The sequence below is a fragment of the Octopus bimaculoides genome, chromosome 20 (genome assembly GCF_046866305.1).
Source record: "Octopus bimaculoides isolate indiv1 chromosome 20, ASM4686630v1, whole genome shotgun sequence".
In the NCBI taxonomy this organism is placed as follows: Eukaryota; Metazoa; Mollusca; class Cephalopoda; order Octopoda; family Octopodidae; genus Octopus; species Octopus bimaculoides.
Window position 1 is genome coordinate 5,459,392 of NC_142947.1, and position 18,508 is coordinate 5,477,899.

Consider the following 18,508-nt stretch of genomic DNA (forward strand, 5'->3'; position numbering starts at 1 on the left):
TATATATATATATATACATATATATATATATATATATATATACATATATATATATATATATATATACATATAGATATATATATATATACATATAGATATATATATATATATACATATAGATATATATATATATATATATATATATATATATATATATATATATATATATATATATATATATATATATATATACATATATATATATATATATACATATATATATATATATATACATATATATATATATATATACATATATATATATATATATATATGTATATATATATATATATATATATGTATATATATATATATATATATATGTATATATATATATATATATATATGTATACATATATATATATATATATATATGTATACATATATATATATATATATACATATATATACATATATATATATATATATATACATATATATACATATATATATATATATATACATATATATACATATATATATATATATATACATATATATACATATATATATATATATATATATACATATATATACATATATACATATATATACATATATATATATATATATATATATATATATACATATATATATATATATACATATATATACATATATACATATATATATATATATATATATATACATATATACATATATATATATATATATATACATATATACATATATATATATATATATATATACATATATATATATATATACATATATATATATATATACATATATATATATATATATATATGTATATATATGTATATATATATATATATGTATATATATGTATATATATATATATATGTATGTATATATATGTATATGTATATATATGTATATATATATATATATATATATGTATATATATATATATATATGTATATATATATATATATATATGTATATGTATATATATATGTATATATATATGTATATATATATATGTTTATGGAAAACTCATTATGAACTAGGGACCACTCTCAGCGTTTTTAGCTGAATGAATCAACCCCAGGACTTATTTTTTAAAGCCTGGTTCTTATTCTGTTGATCAGTTTTGCGATACCACTGTTACAGGGACGTAAACACACCAACAGCGGTTTTCAAGTGGTAGTGGAGCGGACACCCCCCCCCCCCCACACACACATATACGACTGGTTTCTTTCAGTTTCCGTCTACCAAGTTCATTCACAAAGCTTTGGTCAGCCTGAGGCTATAGTAGAAGGCACTTACTTAAGGTGCCACGCAGCGGGACTGCACCGGGAACCATGTAGTTGGGAAGCAAACTTCTTGTTGGTTAAAAATTAGGTGAAATTTTCGCCAGTGGTCAGGGTTTTCTAAATATAGAGACAGAAATTAAAATTTGAATAAGCAACAAGAATATAAAGAGTGGAGTGAATGGTGTGATGCTGTTGGCGGCTGACACCCGAAATACTGGGAAATCTATAAATAGATACAGGGAGAAAGAATTAAGTTAAAAGAAGGGTAATATGGGGTTGGACGAAATAGGGGTGGAGGTAGGCAGTTTCCAATCAAACGAAATTTCAAACACAAACGTGTTTGATTCGTGCGTAATGTATGAACGTCTTGGCTCCTGAGTCACTTACGTAACTTTCCGACCAAATAAAAAGTGTCTGTGTTTGTTTACTGTTGTGTAAAAAGCATGACTTAGCAATTTGATATGTATGTATGTATGTATGTGTGTGTGTGTATACGTATCTACCTCTCTCCCTCTCTCAGACACACAGACTTTGTCAGTATTGTTATGCTGGTGTTCTGATGTAAAATCGACAAGAAATGTTGATAGAAAGTTTTAATTTAGACCCCTTTAAAAGAAACAGCATAGAACCAGTGTGGTCTTAGGCAGGGAGTGGGGATCGACAGGGTTAAGATGCATTTGCAGGAAGTTTGGCTGCTATTTCTAGCAAGTTGAGTACCCTCGAAGGGAGTCCTTTGTTGTATTTTTGTGTGTGTTCATTTTCTTCCTTTTGTTTATAATTTATGATCGACCAATTGAAGTTTAATTAATCTAATCTATTGCTACTTTCAGTTATTAGATTGTAGTTCAACATTAAAGTCGCTAATTATATTTTTTTAATTAGAAAAATGACTGACATTCTGTTCCTCGTAGTTATGGGAACAATCTTTGTATTTTCACTTGTTGTTGTTGATATTGTTATTTAACCCTAGGTAAGGTTTTGATTGAGCAGAACTATGATCAAAGTGCTGTGTGATTTGGAAGAACAATGCAGCTACTATTTCTAGCAGGTAGAAGTTGCCTCATTGGCGCGCGCGCGCGCGCGCGTGTGTGTGTGTAATATCTTTTTGTTGTAAGAGATTTATGAGTCACCAATGTAAGTTTGATGTAGAAAACATACTCCCTCCCTCCCTCCCCTCCTCACACTTGATAACAACAAACGATTCCATGACAAGACTGCATTAGCTTCAGCTTTGGGTAATTCCTTGCGAATGCTTCAGTAAGCAAGAATCTGCACACACACACACACACACACACACACACACACACACACACACACACACACACACACACACACACACACACACACACACGCACTTTGTGTGTATATGTGTGTGTATGTGGCTGTTCATGATTGTATCGACGGGTGTGTATATGCATGTGTATGTATATATATATATGTGTGTGTGTGTGTATATATATGTGTGTGTATGTATATATGTGTGTATATATATGTTTGTGTGTATATATATATATATATATGTGTGTGTGTGTGTGTGTATATATATGTGTGTGTGTGTGTGTATATATATATGTGTGTGTGTATATATATATATGTGTGTGTGTGTATATATGTATATATGTGTGTGTCTATATATGTATATATGTGTATGTATATATATGTGAATATATATGTGTATGTATATATATGTGAATATATATGTGTATGTATATATACGTGTATATATGTTTGTGTATGTATATATACATGTATATGTGTTTGTGTATGTATATATACATGTATATATGTTTGTGTATGTATATATACATATATATATGTTTGTGTATGTATATATACATGTATATATGTTTGTGTATGTATATATACATGTATATATGTTTGTGTATGTATATATACATGTATATATGTTTGTGTATGTATATATACATGTATATATGTTTGTGTATGTATATATACATGTATATATGTTTGTGTATGTATATATACATGTATATATGTTTGTGTATGTATATATACATGTATATATGTTTGTGTATGTATATATACATGTATATATGTTTGTGTATGTATATATACATGTATATATGTTTGTGTATGTATATATACATGTATATATGTTTGTGTATGTATATATACATGTATATATGTTTGTGTATGTATATATATATGTATATATATTTGTGTATGTATATATATATATATGTATATATATTTGTGTATGTATATATATATATATGTATATATATTTGTGTATGTATATATATATATATGTATATATATTTGTGTATATATATATGTATGTGTGCATATATGTGTGTGTATATGTGTGTGTATATATATATATATATATATATATATATATATATATATACATATGTGTGTGTATATATATGTTTATATGTGTGTGTGTGTATGTATATACATTGGCATTCCTTTGTAGAAGTGTCTTTTTCTTCTTTCGTTTGGATTCTCGTGTTGCTATTGTTGTTGTCTGCCAGTTTTATTGTGAAATTGGTAAATTGGTCCTAGAAAGCCATTTAGTTTTGACCAAAACCAGACTAATTTCTGGCACCTGTCTCACCACACACACACTTTTGTTTAAACGATTTCTATAGTTTTTTTTTGTTCTTTTTCTTTTCTCTTTTAGATTCCATGTGCCATTTGATGCAGCTTGACCAAGAACTATTTTCTTCAATACGTTTGTGGAATGCCAGAATTGCATGTAGACGTCTTTCATTACCGCTGCCATTTATTGTTCAATTTCGGCGTCGCTGAACTGGCACCTTCCCAATGAGCCAAAGATCATCTAGCTGTGCAGCTCATAAGATATCATCATCATCATCATCAGGCGGAGGAGATGTAGCCAATATTCGGGCCACCCCTTCCATACCAATGTCTCCTACATCTGGCCGAGAACGGATGAGCTCTGCTAGTAGCACACCCTTATCTTTTACACAGATGGCAGAATATGAATGGCTGGAGCGAGAAGAACTGCACATGAGGGAGCTGGAAGAGGCTCGCTCTCGCACGGCGCAGATGGAGAAAACAATGCGCTGGTGGTCAGATTGCACAGCCAACTGGCGCGAGAAGTGGAGCAAAGTGCGCAATGAACGTAACAAGGCTCTCGAGGAGAATCGGACTTTACGTAATAAAATGGACAGTTTCGTGAAAGAATCAGCGGATTTGAAACGAGACAAGCAAGAGCTCCTGAATGAAATTGAAGAACTGAAGAAACGGGTTGAGTACTGCAAAGGTGCTGGGTCGAAAGCTGAGTCGACGAGTGACATCGACCCTGGGATCCATGGTGTAAGTAGCAGCGTTGAGGGTGGCGGGTGTGAAGAGGGTGCAAAAAACACAAACACTACTAATAACAATAATAATAATAATAACAATGATTCTGAGACTTCACGTTACGATGTGAAAAATCGAGAAGAATTAGCAGCTGCTACTGTCACCTGTAAGGTAAGTGAGAGACCTGCTGAGAATCTGATTGAGAAAAATGAACTCCATGTTGAATCTTCCATAGCTAGTCCTTCCAAATGTCGACAAGAAGAAGCTTCAGAATCGCACATCAGCAGAATCGAAGACAGGCTGTCCCTAGTAACAAAGAAATGGGATGAATCTCAGAAAACTCTTCACCTTCAATGCGAGTAAGTATCATTGCAAATAAGAACTGTTGTTATTGTATCTTTGTACATATATATATATATATATATATATATATATATACTTCCTCCGCAGATCATTGGAAGGAGACTTTTTTTGTGGCAGGGTGGTCCCATTTACAGTGGAGTGAATTGTGGCAAGGAAGTATTTTGGTCAAGAGCACAAATGTTCTGCTGCCCAGTCTGGCAATTGAACCTATTACCTAGCAACCATGAGTGCAGCACCCTAACCACTTGGCTGCTTCCCAACCATGTTGTTTTGGGTTCAGTCCCATTGCATGGCACCTTCTTTTACAGCCCTGAGTTACCTAATGCCCATTGTGTGTTTGTGTGGGTTAGGGTTAGGCTTGTCTCTTGATGTCTCATGATGGTTATAAACGAGCATCGTTATCATATTTCCAGTCTGGCCTCTGGCCATGAGAAAATATTGCCTTGCTTGGAAACAAGTCAAGATTGGTGACTGGAAGGGCATCCAGCTGTAGGAAATCTGCCTCAACAAATTCTGTTTGATGCATGCAGTTGTGGAATAAAAGTGATATTAAGATGATGATGATGATGATGATGTATATCTGTATTGTTTTTCAAATTGTTTGTAAAGAAAGAAATCCTTTCTGTGTCCCTTCTAATTGCTGCTGCATGTCTAATTCTTGCAGAGAAAATACCAGACTTACAAAAACAATTGAGAAACTTGAAGAAGAAATCTCATCTCTAAAAACAAAATATGATGAACTGAAACTGTCCAAAGCAAGTGTGATTAACGAGGTTTGTTCTGCTTTGTTTAATTAACATCATTTAATTAACACCGGATTGCATTTTTAATTTAGATTTGAATGTTTTGTTGATCTTTAACCCCTGGTTGAGTAGACCTGTGACAATCAAAGGTATTCCAGCCAGGACCATTTTGTATTTTTTATAGGCATAGTCTATCCAAGACTACATGACTGAATGTGATGTTGTTTTGTCTCCAGGCCAGCCCTGATCAAGTAAACCCCTTTAGTTGAGAATGTCTTGTTAATGAGACCCCAGAGATGACATCATTCACTCTATCTTACTTGTTGTTGTTGTGTAACCCTAGCTCAAGCCTGGTCATGATGAACTATGCTAAAAGACATTCCAGCCTTGACTATCCTATCGTTTTTAAGCATCTAGAGCTTTGCAGCCATGGGATTTCGTGTCTCATTTCATTGCCCACCATTTTTGGGGCAAGTGTCTGGTACCACAGCTTCAAACTATGGTAACTGTACACATGCTTGTGTGTGTGTGTGTGTCATTCTTTGAAAGATGCATACATTATTGAGAGAAGCCAATAAAGGGAGGGGGGTATTTTAACAAAAACGCCTTGCAGTATCTATTCCACCCCATGCTGGGCAAAATTCTTAGCGGTACTTCGTCTGTCTTCACATTCTGAGTTCAAATTTTGCTGAGGTTGACTTTGCCTTGCATCTTTTCGGGGTCGATAAATTAAGTACCAGTTGCATACTGGGTTGTTCTAATCGACTGGACCCCTCCCCAAAAATTTCAGGACTTGTGCCTAGAGTAAAAAAAAATATTTATTCCTCCCAAGTCACACAAGACCCTTTCCTGTCACTCTTACTGTTATCAATGCCAGGGATTGGCCCTTACAAATCTACAACTAACAACAACAGCAACAATACCAGCTTTTATTCCCAAAATGCTGACGTAAAATGGGACCCATGCCAGCATGGGAGGCAGGCATTAAGCAATGATGAAAACATGTGAACTTTTGGTAAAAAATACCATTTTTAATTACGTAGATCAATTAACAACTACTGCCTATAGATATTAATTATATTAATTCCTGAGATGCACAACAATTAGTGATTATTTATCATGTCGAATGTCACCACATGCTGCTGTAAAATAATGCCAAACATGTCTCTTGGTGAATCAGTCTTGCATTTATTCCATTCCATTCTCTTTGGTGATGTCGTTGAGAAACAATATCACAGGCATGGCTGACGTTTCCTTTTTTTTGTTCCGCAACAAATAGTTCTGTCTGAAATGTTAGACATTCATTTGAATGCATAAGAAGTTCAATGTGCAACCAGATTGTTCCAGGTTCAATTCCATTGTGTGGAACATTCAGCAAGTGTTTTCTTATTCTTCTACTATAGACTCAGATTGTCCAAAACCTTGTGCATGGAATCTGATGGATGAAAACTATATGAAAGCCTCTTGTTTGTATGTATGTGTGCTACCATCATCATCATCGTTTAACGTCCGCTTTCCATGAGGGCATGGGTTGGACAATTTGATGGAGGACTGGCGAACCAGAAGGCTGCATCAGGCTCCAATCTGATCTGGTAGAGTTTCTACAGCTGGATTCCCTTCCTAACGCCAACGACTCCGAGAGTGTAGTGGATGCTTTTTACGTCCTATCAGCACGGGACCAGTCAGCTGTCAAGTTAAAGGCATAATTCATCTAATTGTAAATTTCTCAAATCTTTTCCACTAATATCATTGATAATATTTTTCTAAAAAGCATGACTTCAACAAAACCCCCTTTTCTGCCCCCTCTGCTAATCTTTGAGCCTCACACAGTTTTATGATTTGGGTCTGAGTGCATGAATTTGCATGGGAATATAATTGTTTGGGTGAATTCTGTGCATGACTAATATTTTCGTTTTAGTGGTTTACTCACAGAAGAAAGGGTACAGCTGGGGACCCTTTTTGGGGTACCCAAGATTCATGAAAGGAAAAGAGAAAGCTATTCTCAGATCAGGGGCCAGGCACTTTGTGTACAGCAGAATGGACATTGCTGAAATAGCAGGGACATAAACAAACACTGGTTGTCAAGCAATGGAGGGGGACAGACACACACACACACACACGTATATGATGGGCTTTCAGTTTCTCTCTGCTAATTCCACTCATTAGGTTTTGGTTGACCCAGGGCTATAGAAGACACTTGTTCCAGGTGCCACACAGTGAGACTGAACCCTGAACCATGTGCTTGGGAAGCAAACTTCTTACCACACAGCCACACCTGCACCTATTTTTATATTAAAAAATTATTTTTTATATAATTGTCGCAATCATCCTCCTGCGATAGGTGAGATCTGAGGTAGATTTGGGCACTATTTCTAGTGGACTAATAAATTAACTGTCAGACAAAGTAATTGGGATGAAGTAATTAATGAAAAGAGTCTGAATGAAAATGAAGTCCCCATGTAGTCGTGCGATCTGCTAGAAATAGCAGTGAAATCATCTCCCTCTAGTCATATCCTACAGTCTTCAAAAAAGAAAACACATAATATAGCAGTTCTGGATATGCCACTGTTCTGTCAGTAAACAAGATAGGATGGCCATGTCTGGAATGTGTGTTGATGGTAGTCTTCTTGATTAGAATTGACCTGGGGCTAAACAACAGCAACACTGTCATCTCCCTTAAAGGGACAAAATGCCATAAAATGTTTTTTTGTTTGATACTCCAATCTCTTCTGACACATCCCTTTTCTTAGGCAGGAGGGTGTGATTTTTTTAGAGTGTTTAGGTTGCTATTTCTAGCAGGGCCAGCAACCATACACAGGCTCTTTCATTGGTTTGATGTTATTGTTTAGACGCAGGTCAGCTTTGACCATCTGTTTCTTTTTCTTTCAGGCACAATATATCTAAGACTACATTATCCAATGTGTCTTCTTATTTTTAAACAGTAGGGTGAGATATGAGGGTGATTTGGCTGCTATTTTTAGCAGATCACGGTAACTAAGTCAAAGCTTCCTCATTCACGGGACAAAATATCGATGTTGCCCTTCAGTAGAAACGATTATTTCTGGAGATATTTATTTTTTGTTGTATTTATTTTTTGTTGTATTTATTTTTGTTGTAGAACCTCTTTTTACTCTCCTTGCCCTCCCCTACCATTTTCTAGATGGAACGTTTGCAAGCAGAACACAAAGAAGAACTTTCTAGAATATATTTAGAACTAGAAGATGAGCAAGAAAATCATTTGGCTGTTGACAAACGAATGGCTGATTTGAGGAAAGAGGTGAGATCACCTTATTTTATGTTTCCGGTATTGATATATTTATATGGTTCTGTCTCAATGTCCAGCACCTTTGGAAAATGTCTTCTACTATTGTCCTGACCAAAACCCTTGTGAGGGAATTTGGTTGGTGAAAACTGTATTAAGCCCATCATATATATATATATGTGTGTTATTTCTTTACTACCCACAAGGGGCTACACACAGATATATGTGTGTGTGTGTGTGTGTGTTTGCAAATATGTGTCTATGTTGATATTTCACCTGTCACTGCATGAGCAATGCAGGCAGAGACAGAAATTCCTTGTTGACATTATAACCAGTTATTTTGCACTTTTGAAGACTTGGCAAATATAAAAATTTCTTACCTGTAAAACAGCTGAGGGTTGGTGATAGGAAGATCATTTGGCTAGAAAATCCTGCCTCAAAATCCATTTCTCCCCAAGCCATGCTTGTATGGAAAAACAAGTTAAACAAACTAACAAATGTTATATATTTATTCACACACATTATACATACACCAATACAATTATTAATATTTCTTCATCATCATGGCAATATGCTGGCAGAACCATTACCATGCTGGCCACAATCCCTGGCAACATTTCGTCCATCTTGACGTTCTGAGTTCAAATTCCACCAGGATCATCTTTGCCTTTCACTCTTTCAGGGTTGATAAAATAAGGAGCAGTTGAGTACTGGTGTTGATGGAATCGATTTAACCCCCTCCTCCAAAACTGCTGGCCTTGTGCCAAAATTTAAAACCAATATTTCTACAAGATAATGGACTGATAGTACTTTCTAGTGTTGGACAAAATGCCCTGTGGCCCTAACATTCTGAGTTCTAATCCAACTGATTTCATTCCTCTTGTAGAATCAATAAAATAGTGGTACCAGTGACCTACTGGGCTCAGTTTAATCAACCAAACTCGCCTTCAAACTTGTATCCCAATCATTAAGTGCAGTGGTTTGTAAGAAACAGTAAAACAAAAAAACTAAATTCTTTACAATATTTATTTTTGCTTGCCTCTGGTCTTTGAGTTCAAATCCCACCCAATATCATCTGAATCTCTTGTTCTCACTTCTAATATAAACCCAGGTCAGCACCCTGCTTTCTTGTTATACAAACTTATATTCAAAGAGATTCCAGCCATGACCATTCCAACTTTTCCTTCTTGGGAGTGGGGTGGGGTGAGGGACTCATTATTACTACCATCATGAGATGGTAATGGTAATCAGCAGCAGCAATATTAATTAAGTAATGCTATTTGGATGGCCATTGACCCTCTACAGTTCAGCCAGCCTTTGACAGGTTTTGTTTTCTGTCCTACAAAGTGACCAAATCTAAAGAAAAATACCCATCTCACAGACCAGGCTCTGTGGGGGTTGTCACTTTAAGTTGCCAACAGCCCAGCTTATTATTATTATTATTATTATTATTGAGTGAGAGAGCAGCGCAAGCCATCAAAATATAATTTAGTCAGAAAAAACAAGAAAACAAAAGTCTATAGAGATTCTTCATAGATAATTAGGTATCTGGAAAGTTCCGAACACTAATCTGGTTATATCAATTATTCTATGCCTTTTGATATATTCTTGCCTGTTGCACACAGTTATGTGTGTCTGTCTGTGTGTCTATGATAGACAGATTTTGAGTTGATTAGTTTACCTGGTGTGTTTGTGTGTGGCTGTTGTTTTATTTGTTTTTGCAATGCTAAAATCTAACAACCTTTTCGTTATGAAAATAAAATGTTTTGAATTATGAATTTTAATTCACTTTTAATCAGTATAAAAAAACACAAAAGAATTGCTTCTTTGTAGCTGGAGGCTCTTCAAGCTGAGAATGCCTCTGAATGGGCCAAGCGGGAACGTTTAGAGACGGAAAAACTGTCTCTGGAACGAGAAAGCAAGAAGTTACGAACCAAAATCGATGATTTACATGAACAATTAGAACAGAAAAACCAGCAAGCAGCTACGTTGATTGATTCTGATATGAGAACTATGCAATTTGAACTTTCTGAAAAGAATAAGGTATTCTTTCATTATCATTCATTAGTCTTGTTTTAATTAAGGTAGTGAGCTGGCAGAATCGTTAGCATGTTGGAATGAAATGCTTAGTGGCATTTCGTCCATCTAAGTTCAAATTCCACTGAGGTCCACTTTGCCTTTCATCCTTCCAGGGTCGATGAAATTAAGTACCAGTTATGCACTGGGGTCAATGTAATCGGACAGCTGACCTCTCTCTCTCTTTGCTCTTTATTCAAACCGACTGCCCTGCAGCTGGCAAACAACACACAATTTCTCTTCCATATTTTTCATCTTTTTTTTTGTTTAAGAAACAAATCTGGTTTTTCCTTTTTCCTTTTCCCTTTCTTCAGGAAGTAATTGAATTACGCCACGTCCATGCGAAACTGAAGAAGATCAATGTCGAGAAACACACTGAACTCGATCACACACGACGTCGTGCAGAGCAATACGAATTGGAGGTGAAGAAGCTTCGCTCCCGCATAGAAGAATTAAAGCAAGACTTGGCCTCTGCCGAAGACGAGGTACATTGCTTCTGTTCTGCTGGTCCTTTTGTTTTTGACTTTGGTTTCAGGCATTGGATTGCGGCCATACTGGAGCACACTCAATTATTTATCTCAACATCCAATCCTGAATGAAACTGGTGTCTATTTCATCAGACCCTTTTTAGGAAGTTGCTTTTAGGAATATATATACCTTTACAGACAGTTACACTAATACACACGTGGTGTGTGTGGTAAGAAACTTGCTTCCCAACCACATGGTTGCAGGTTCAGTTCCACTGCGTGGCACCTTAGGCAAGTGTCTTCTACTATAGCCTTGGGCCGACCAAAGCCTTGTGAGAGGATTTGGTAGACAGAAACTGAAAGAAGCCCAGATCAGCTTTGATTGAGCAAGACTTTGATATGGAAGGTAAAAATTAGTTTGTTAGAGATCAGTTAGGCAAGTACCAGTAATATGCCTGGAGCAAAGACATGTCCAGCATGAAGGGTTTGGAGCTTACCACCAAGGATTTAGTGAAGCCATTTGATCAGAAATGATAACAACATGTAGGAATAACTTGACATTGTGATGTCAACTCTTGGTTTGTTCTCATTGTTACTGTCATATATTTACCTTCGAATTTGAGAAGACAGAATTGGTTTAAAGTTATGCAGTACTCGTAATACTCCACTTTCTCATCCTCATCATCTCATGATCTGTTGTTGTCCTGTTTCAGGCTGATCTTCAAGCAAATAATGTTCGTAAGTTACAACGTACAAATGAAGAGTATGAAGAGCAAGCGGGCAACTTGCAAGTCCAAATCGAACATTTACAAAGCAGGTGAGTGGCTTTCACGCCTGCTGTCATTTTCTCTCCAGCTTCTGACAGTCTTCCACAATTTTTGCCTAATATACTTGCTACCATGCAACAGTAAGGAAACCTCTACATGGTCGCTTGGTCTGTTAGAAACAGCAGCTGAATTGCCCTCAAATCACATTCATTGTAAAAGGAAGCACACACTGGATGATGTAGGCCTAGATACACTGTGTGAAATGAAGACTGGTTGGTCACAGCTGGAAGACCTTTTGAACATTGGTTTACTCGACCTGGGCTTTTATCAGTTCCTTTTCTTAGTTTACCTTTTATCCCTTTCTTTGCCAACAAACAAACTCTTCCCCCCAAATCTTCATTACTGCCATGACATGTTATTAAAACGGTCTCTATCTTTTCCCCCACTTGCTTTTAGGTTGCGTCGAGGAAATCCACAAACTTGTTTGAAGTCTCGCTCTTCCCAGAGTCTGAAATCGTTCACCACCGATGAAGCGACCACCCTTCCTGACAGTGATGAGAATGCGATGGAGGACGACATCTCTTAACTGCCACCCTGCCTGTGCTTCTCATCAATGGCAACACGACCTCTCCCTTCGAAATACCGTCACACTATAGGAAGGGGAGACAATCTAATGCTTTCTTAGTGCTGGAAGCTGTGTATAAATTGGTTTCTGTGTACAGATCTAAAGATATCTAGATTTAGCTCTTATTTAATATCAACTTCTCTTTATCAATGTCTCTCTCTCTCCTTCTTGGTTTGGAAGAAACAAAATTCTGTTACTTTCCAAGACTGAATTATATTTGTGTGAGGTTTTGTACATATGTGGATGTATGTGTGCAAAAGTATATATATATACATACATATATATATATATATATATATATACATATACAAAAGTGTGTGTGTGTGTGTGTGGTTACAGACACTCAGAAGAAAATGAATCTCCTTTTCTCCACTGTTGGCTTCTACTTAACAAATTACATTTTGTTTAGAATTTTTTTTATTGTTTAAAAAAAAAACAAGAATTTCTGTTTATAGAAAATGGAAGGAATCTTAAATAAAGTCATTAAAATAATGGCTTTTCTTTTTAAATTCCTTTGAACAAATTTTACTTAGACAAACTACATTTACAAAAGATATGAAAAGTGTGTATGATTCCTGACAAATTGTTTACAATCCTTATTGAACTTAACATCCTAACAAACATATTTCCCTGCCATTGGTTTTTCTTCAAATTTTCATTTAGTTTGTATTTTTTTTTTCAACCCAGAGCAGTCATTTTTTTCCCCTCTTTTTATATTTTGAGAAGAAATTTATTTTATTTTTTTAATCTCAAGGAAATTCTGCCCTGTTTCCCCTGGAAAATTGCAGTAAGTTTTCAGTTGCCAATGCTTGCATCTTCAGATCTTGTAAGGTGTATGTAGAGTTTTAAGCTGCTGTTTCATTCTAACAAATCTACTTCATAATTATATATATATAAAAAAAGGATTTCAATATTAAGTGATAAACATTTTTTTTATATCTTTTAAACAAAAAAAAGTTTGCCAAATTTGTACCATGTTGGGATTTAATATTTTTCTAATTTAATGTGTTAAAAAAATTATTTTAATGTTTTAAAAAGATTATTTTAATTTTTTTTTTTTACTTTTTACATCAGTTTTCTTGAATTTCCTAATTTGCTCCATGTTTGTTTGTTTCCATCATGTAAAACATATCAGCATTAACAATTTACTCTTTACAAGATTTTAGAGAAAGATAGAAATTCAACAAATTCTGGGGTTTCTCCAATCAAACCCAGGCTCTGGTTGGTGCCAGCAGCTTGGAACCAATGTTCTGCTGCTGGAATTTTTCTTTTTAAACTTACTTCTAGATACCTGTCCATTGTCATAACTGTTTCTGGTTTCAACTAGAGTTAAATTTAAATTTAGACCAAACAAGGCAACTGTTTAGGGATTCTTTTATAAACTCGAATTAAAGGGTCTTCTTTGAAAGATATGAGCAATACACAAAATTCTTGCCTTTAGGCTTCATATATTTATACTTAATCTGGTCCTAGTTTCAATTAGAAATAAATATGGAAACTTGATTGTCAATATTTGAAGAAAATTATCAAGAAATAGGTTTTTTTTCTTTTTCTTTTTTTTTTGTCTTCCATGCATCTTTCTCCATCTTAAATATTTTGTTTTTCCTCTTAGTAACCAGAATGAATTCTACCTTTTCTGTTTTAAGTCTGCAAGAATGTTGTGTGGTTTCCATATTGACAATCAATGTAGAGTTACTTTGTGTGATGTTTCCACTTCACTAATGTTGTCGCTTCCCTAATCTTTCCTGCGGTAACACTTTAATTTTTTCCTTCCAAACTATAATCATATATTTTGGACTATTTATTGACACAATTCTCTCAATACTGACCTAACCTTCTTTTTTCTTTTTTGTCTTACATGTGCACTTTTCTGCATACATTATCTTTTTCTGTTCAAACTCAAAAATTCCTCATTTCCAATGATGCAGAATCTCAATACCCCCCCCCCCCTTTATGTTGCACTCCCAAAACTGAAGACTAAACAGACTTGTAGTGTAGAGAGCACAAACAATGAGGTTAGTAAATCTGATGAAAAAAAATCAAACTTATCACTTCAGCAATAACCTCCCTCCCACCATGACTACCACCAATAGTTATTACAAAGTTTTAGAATGATTAATTAAATCTTATGTTCCATTTGAAATTTCTACTTTTATATAAGAACTCAGTTGTAAATCTTCTATTTTTCAGGTGTCTTAAGATGTTACCTGGGCATTTTAATTTGGCAAATGTTTTACCCTCCAATATTTAACTGTTGCCTTCAAAGCAAAACAAAATTCTCCTTCAAAATATTTTATTTTTTATTAATTTATTTTTCTTCATATTTGTGACAAATTATTCAGTTCCGACATCATCTGAACTTAAATTATTTATGAAATCATTGTCATTTTTTTTTTTTTCCCAAAGTTCTGGTGAAATGACCAAATAGATTATGGCATTGGGGTGCAAATTCTTATTCATCTGCAACAATTAAGTCCATGAGCAAAACACTTCATTAAAATTGCCGAATTCATTGTTGTCGTCATTATCATTATTATCGTTAATATTAAGACCATATTAGGAATTAAACCTCATTATGTTGTTGCCCTTTCTCTAAAACATTAATAAATTGTAGATAAATTCTAAAGAAACCAAAGCCCAGAAAAAAAAAAAAAAAAAAAAGAACCAAAGTCATGATTGTCATTAATTCTTCAGTTCTTTTCTTCCATGCTGGCATGGGAAGAATCCAATCTTTACATCTAAACCAATCCATTATTATAGGCATTCATAATGTTTTGTCACTTGCAACACTTCGTTACCAGCCTGCTAATTAGAATGATTTAGATATCTTGTTGGTGTCTGAAGAGTCTGCCACCAGAGCTGCTACTTGCCAATGTCTGCCTTAGTCAAGGCACTTCACTCTTTTTTTGGTTCAGTTTGTCTAACCAACACCCAAGGATCCATTCAGCTCCTTGCTGTAAGTTAACAGAACACTGAGAATCATTGACAAGAGATTTCTGAAAGCTTTCGGGACTGAAAGCAAGTCTGTCATGGAATCACTTGAGCTATGGCCCTCTTTAACCAATTCTGTCTCCATCACACAAAAGTGAATTGGATCAGAATTCATTTCTGCTGAGTTTGGCAAATTTAGTTGAAAGATCTGTGAATGATTTTAGCTTTGTTGGTTGAAGTTCAACAGGTTCTATTCTTCTTTCAAATATTTGGTTTTGCTCTGTTCATAGGTCTGACTGTGTGATTAATACTCTTGCTTCATAGTTTCAGGTGCCATTCCATAGTGTGGCACTTTGGTTGAGTCTTCTATCATTGCTTTAGTCAAAGTGAAATTTGGTAAAGGAGAAACCGTGTTGAAACTCATTGGAAGGAGCATTCTTTGGTAGACTTAAGCCATCACTTGGCTTGACAAGACCACCGCTTGGTCTGGGGATGCCTTTGATGGAGTCGACTCTATAAGAATTCTCATCTAAGGAATATTTCCTCCTGTCTTACCTGTCTTTGGAGATCCTCATGAGGCAAACCACTGAAAAAACATTAAGAACAGAAATTTGATCTTTTTTTTCTCCAGGGTTTATTAAAAAGTGAGTAAATTTTCTTTTTTTCATCGTTTGTGATGGTGGTTGGGTTCTTTAAAAATTATTTTTAATTAAGATATAACTTTTGATTTTTTTTTTTCCCATTCTCAGTTGTTGCATCAAATGGTTTCTGGTTTATATAAATAATTTGGAAGACAATTTTGAAATTGTAATGCCTACGTCTGTGTTTTACCATTTGTGTTTCTGGTATCTCTGTTGGCAAGTAGAAACAGTCTTTCTATATATATTCTCTCTCAATAGTGTGTGGTCGGAGGGTTCTATATTGGAATTCCTAGAAGAATTTAAGACAATGTTTTAAGTTGGAACTATTGCAGGTCGGTGATTGGAGGAATATTTGAATTAGAAGATAAAGAGAAAGTTTTGTCAGTCTGCTGCTGCTGCTATTTTCCTGAAGTTTGATTTTAAAAAATCCATTTTGAAGTTGCTTGAGGATATTTATTTTCATTTCAATTAATTCTTTAAAGATTTTCCTCGTCTTTGTTGCCATTGTCAAACCTCAGGCTTTCTTTGATTAAGGAACCTTTTCTTCAAAAGCATTTATTGCTATAAACACCCCATTGTTGTTTTTTTTTTTTTTTGCAGTCAGTAGACTACATTATCTAATATGTCCTTTCATTTAAGATAGTAGGATGGGATTTAAAGGAGGTTTGGCTGCTGTTTTTAGCATATTGAGTGACCATGTGGAGTTCCGTCATTGAAAGTTTAAGCAACAACTTTAGAATTTTTTGAAATTCTGGTTTCATTGTTTTGGATTCCCATTCTATAAATTAGATTGGCAAAACTTTGCTGGCCGATTTTCAAACTTAACACTTCTTTGTTGACCAAGATTATTTGATATGTTCATGTGAAATATATATATATGAAAAGTAAAAAAACTTTATTTCTCAGATTTTATATAATCTTCAAAGAGAAAAAGATTCTTCAAACGTGTCAGTAGTTCCCTATTTTGTCTCGAGATATTCTACTTTTTTCATGAAGTGTTGAATTGGTGTCCATAACTTGAATTAGATTTATTGGTCAACTAAATTGTTTTATTTAATGTTACAGGATTTTAATTGTAAATGCAATTAAGATAAAAGTCAGTTTCTTTTTGAGGTTTAATCTGTCCAATTTAACTTTACATTTGGGTCCTTGAATGCCTCGAATTGAGTCCCCTCTACTCCAAGCATTCAAGGTTGGTCTTGGGTCAAAAGGGCCAAGGCTGTTCTTTCTCTTAAGATAAGAAAAATGAAATGACTTGTTGTTTACAATTCAATTTTCTATTGAAGTATTTTGATGGGTAAAATTTATAGCTTAAAAAAAAAAAAAAACCATGCAAGAAAATAGTTAAAAAAAATTTAAATGTCTCTTCATTTGTGTTCTTCATCAGCCAAAAGTAAGGTCATATTTTAGATTTCATTCAAACTACCACCACCACAAAGTAGCAATTAACCAATAGAATGATGGTAAAAATTTGGTATTGTCGTGATAGTCTCGGACTTGTAATTTAAGGTTTTACTAATTTACTGGCCACGTGGTATGAGCAGATATTTATAACAATTGTCATTGTATATTTTAGAAGATTCTTTTTACTTCTAATTTAAGCTTTTTGGGCATTTGACAGCTTTGAGGTGCCACAAAACCATTGAGAGAAAGTAATTCCTTAATGAAAAGAGAATTAGATGCAGGTTACTCTCAGCACAGACACCAAACTAGTCTTTAGTGATTACCAGATAGGATACAGATCTAAATTCTGTTTTGAAAATTCTACCAGTCTGCCATGTTGTGTGATGATATAACAAGATTGCTATCCAAGTAAACACCAGTCTTTACTTCTATTTAACTTTGAATACCTAATTAGTTACTAATGGTTCATGCTGCTTTAGAGAGGTTTGTAATGAGTGAATCAGAAGTTTAAGCTTTAATCATATGATTCTTTGTTGGTCTTGCAAACTGGAAAAATTTGTCAAGGTTTTATAAACAATGTTGATAGAAGACTAAATTTAAAGATATGGAGAAAGCTCATTTTTAACCCCAAATTGAGAGCTTCTTACAATTTCTTGTTGTTGCTCCTCCTTGCTCCACTTCTGACATTTCCTCTGTTGTC

At 34.4% G+C, this 18,508-nt stretch overlaps 1 protein-coding gene across 2 annotated transcripts in view; it reads left to right on the top strand.

The window, feature by feature from the left end:
* The window catches only part of LOC106867611 (coiled-coil domain-containing protein 102A), a 25,130-nt gene extending 9,634 nt beyond the window's left edge, over positions 1-15,496 (top strand). The window contains exons 2-8 of one of the 2 annotated variants that reach the window (XM_052975022.2): positions 3,886-4,888; positions 5,557-5,665; positions 8,796-8,912; positions 10,731-10,940; positions 11,288-11,458; positions 12,154-12,257; positions 12,664-15,496. In XM_052975022.2, the coding sequence (XP_052830982.1) occupies positions 4,029-4,888; positions 5,557-5,665; positions 8,796-8,912; positions 10,731-10,940; positions 11,288-11,458; positions 12,154-12,257; positions 12,664-12,793 (1,701 nt within the window). In that variant the 5' untranslated portion in view covers positions 3,886-4,028 and the 3' untranslated portion in view covers positions 12,794-15,496. The remainder of the gene's footprint in view (positions 1-3,885; positions 4,889-5,556; positions 5,666-8,795; positions 8,913-10,730; positions 10,941-11,287; positions 11,459-12,153; positions 12,258-12,663) is intronic. The other variant, XM_089337892.1, reaches the window with a different exon arrangement.
* The last annotated feature ends 3,012 nt before the right edge of the window (positions 15,497-18,508 follow it).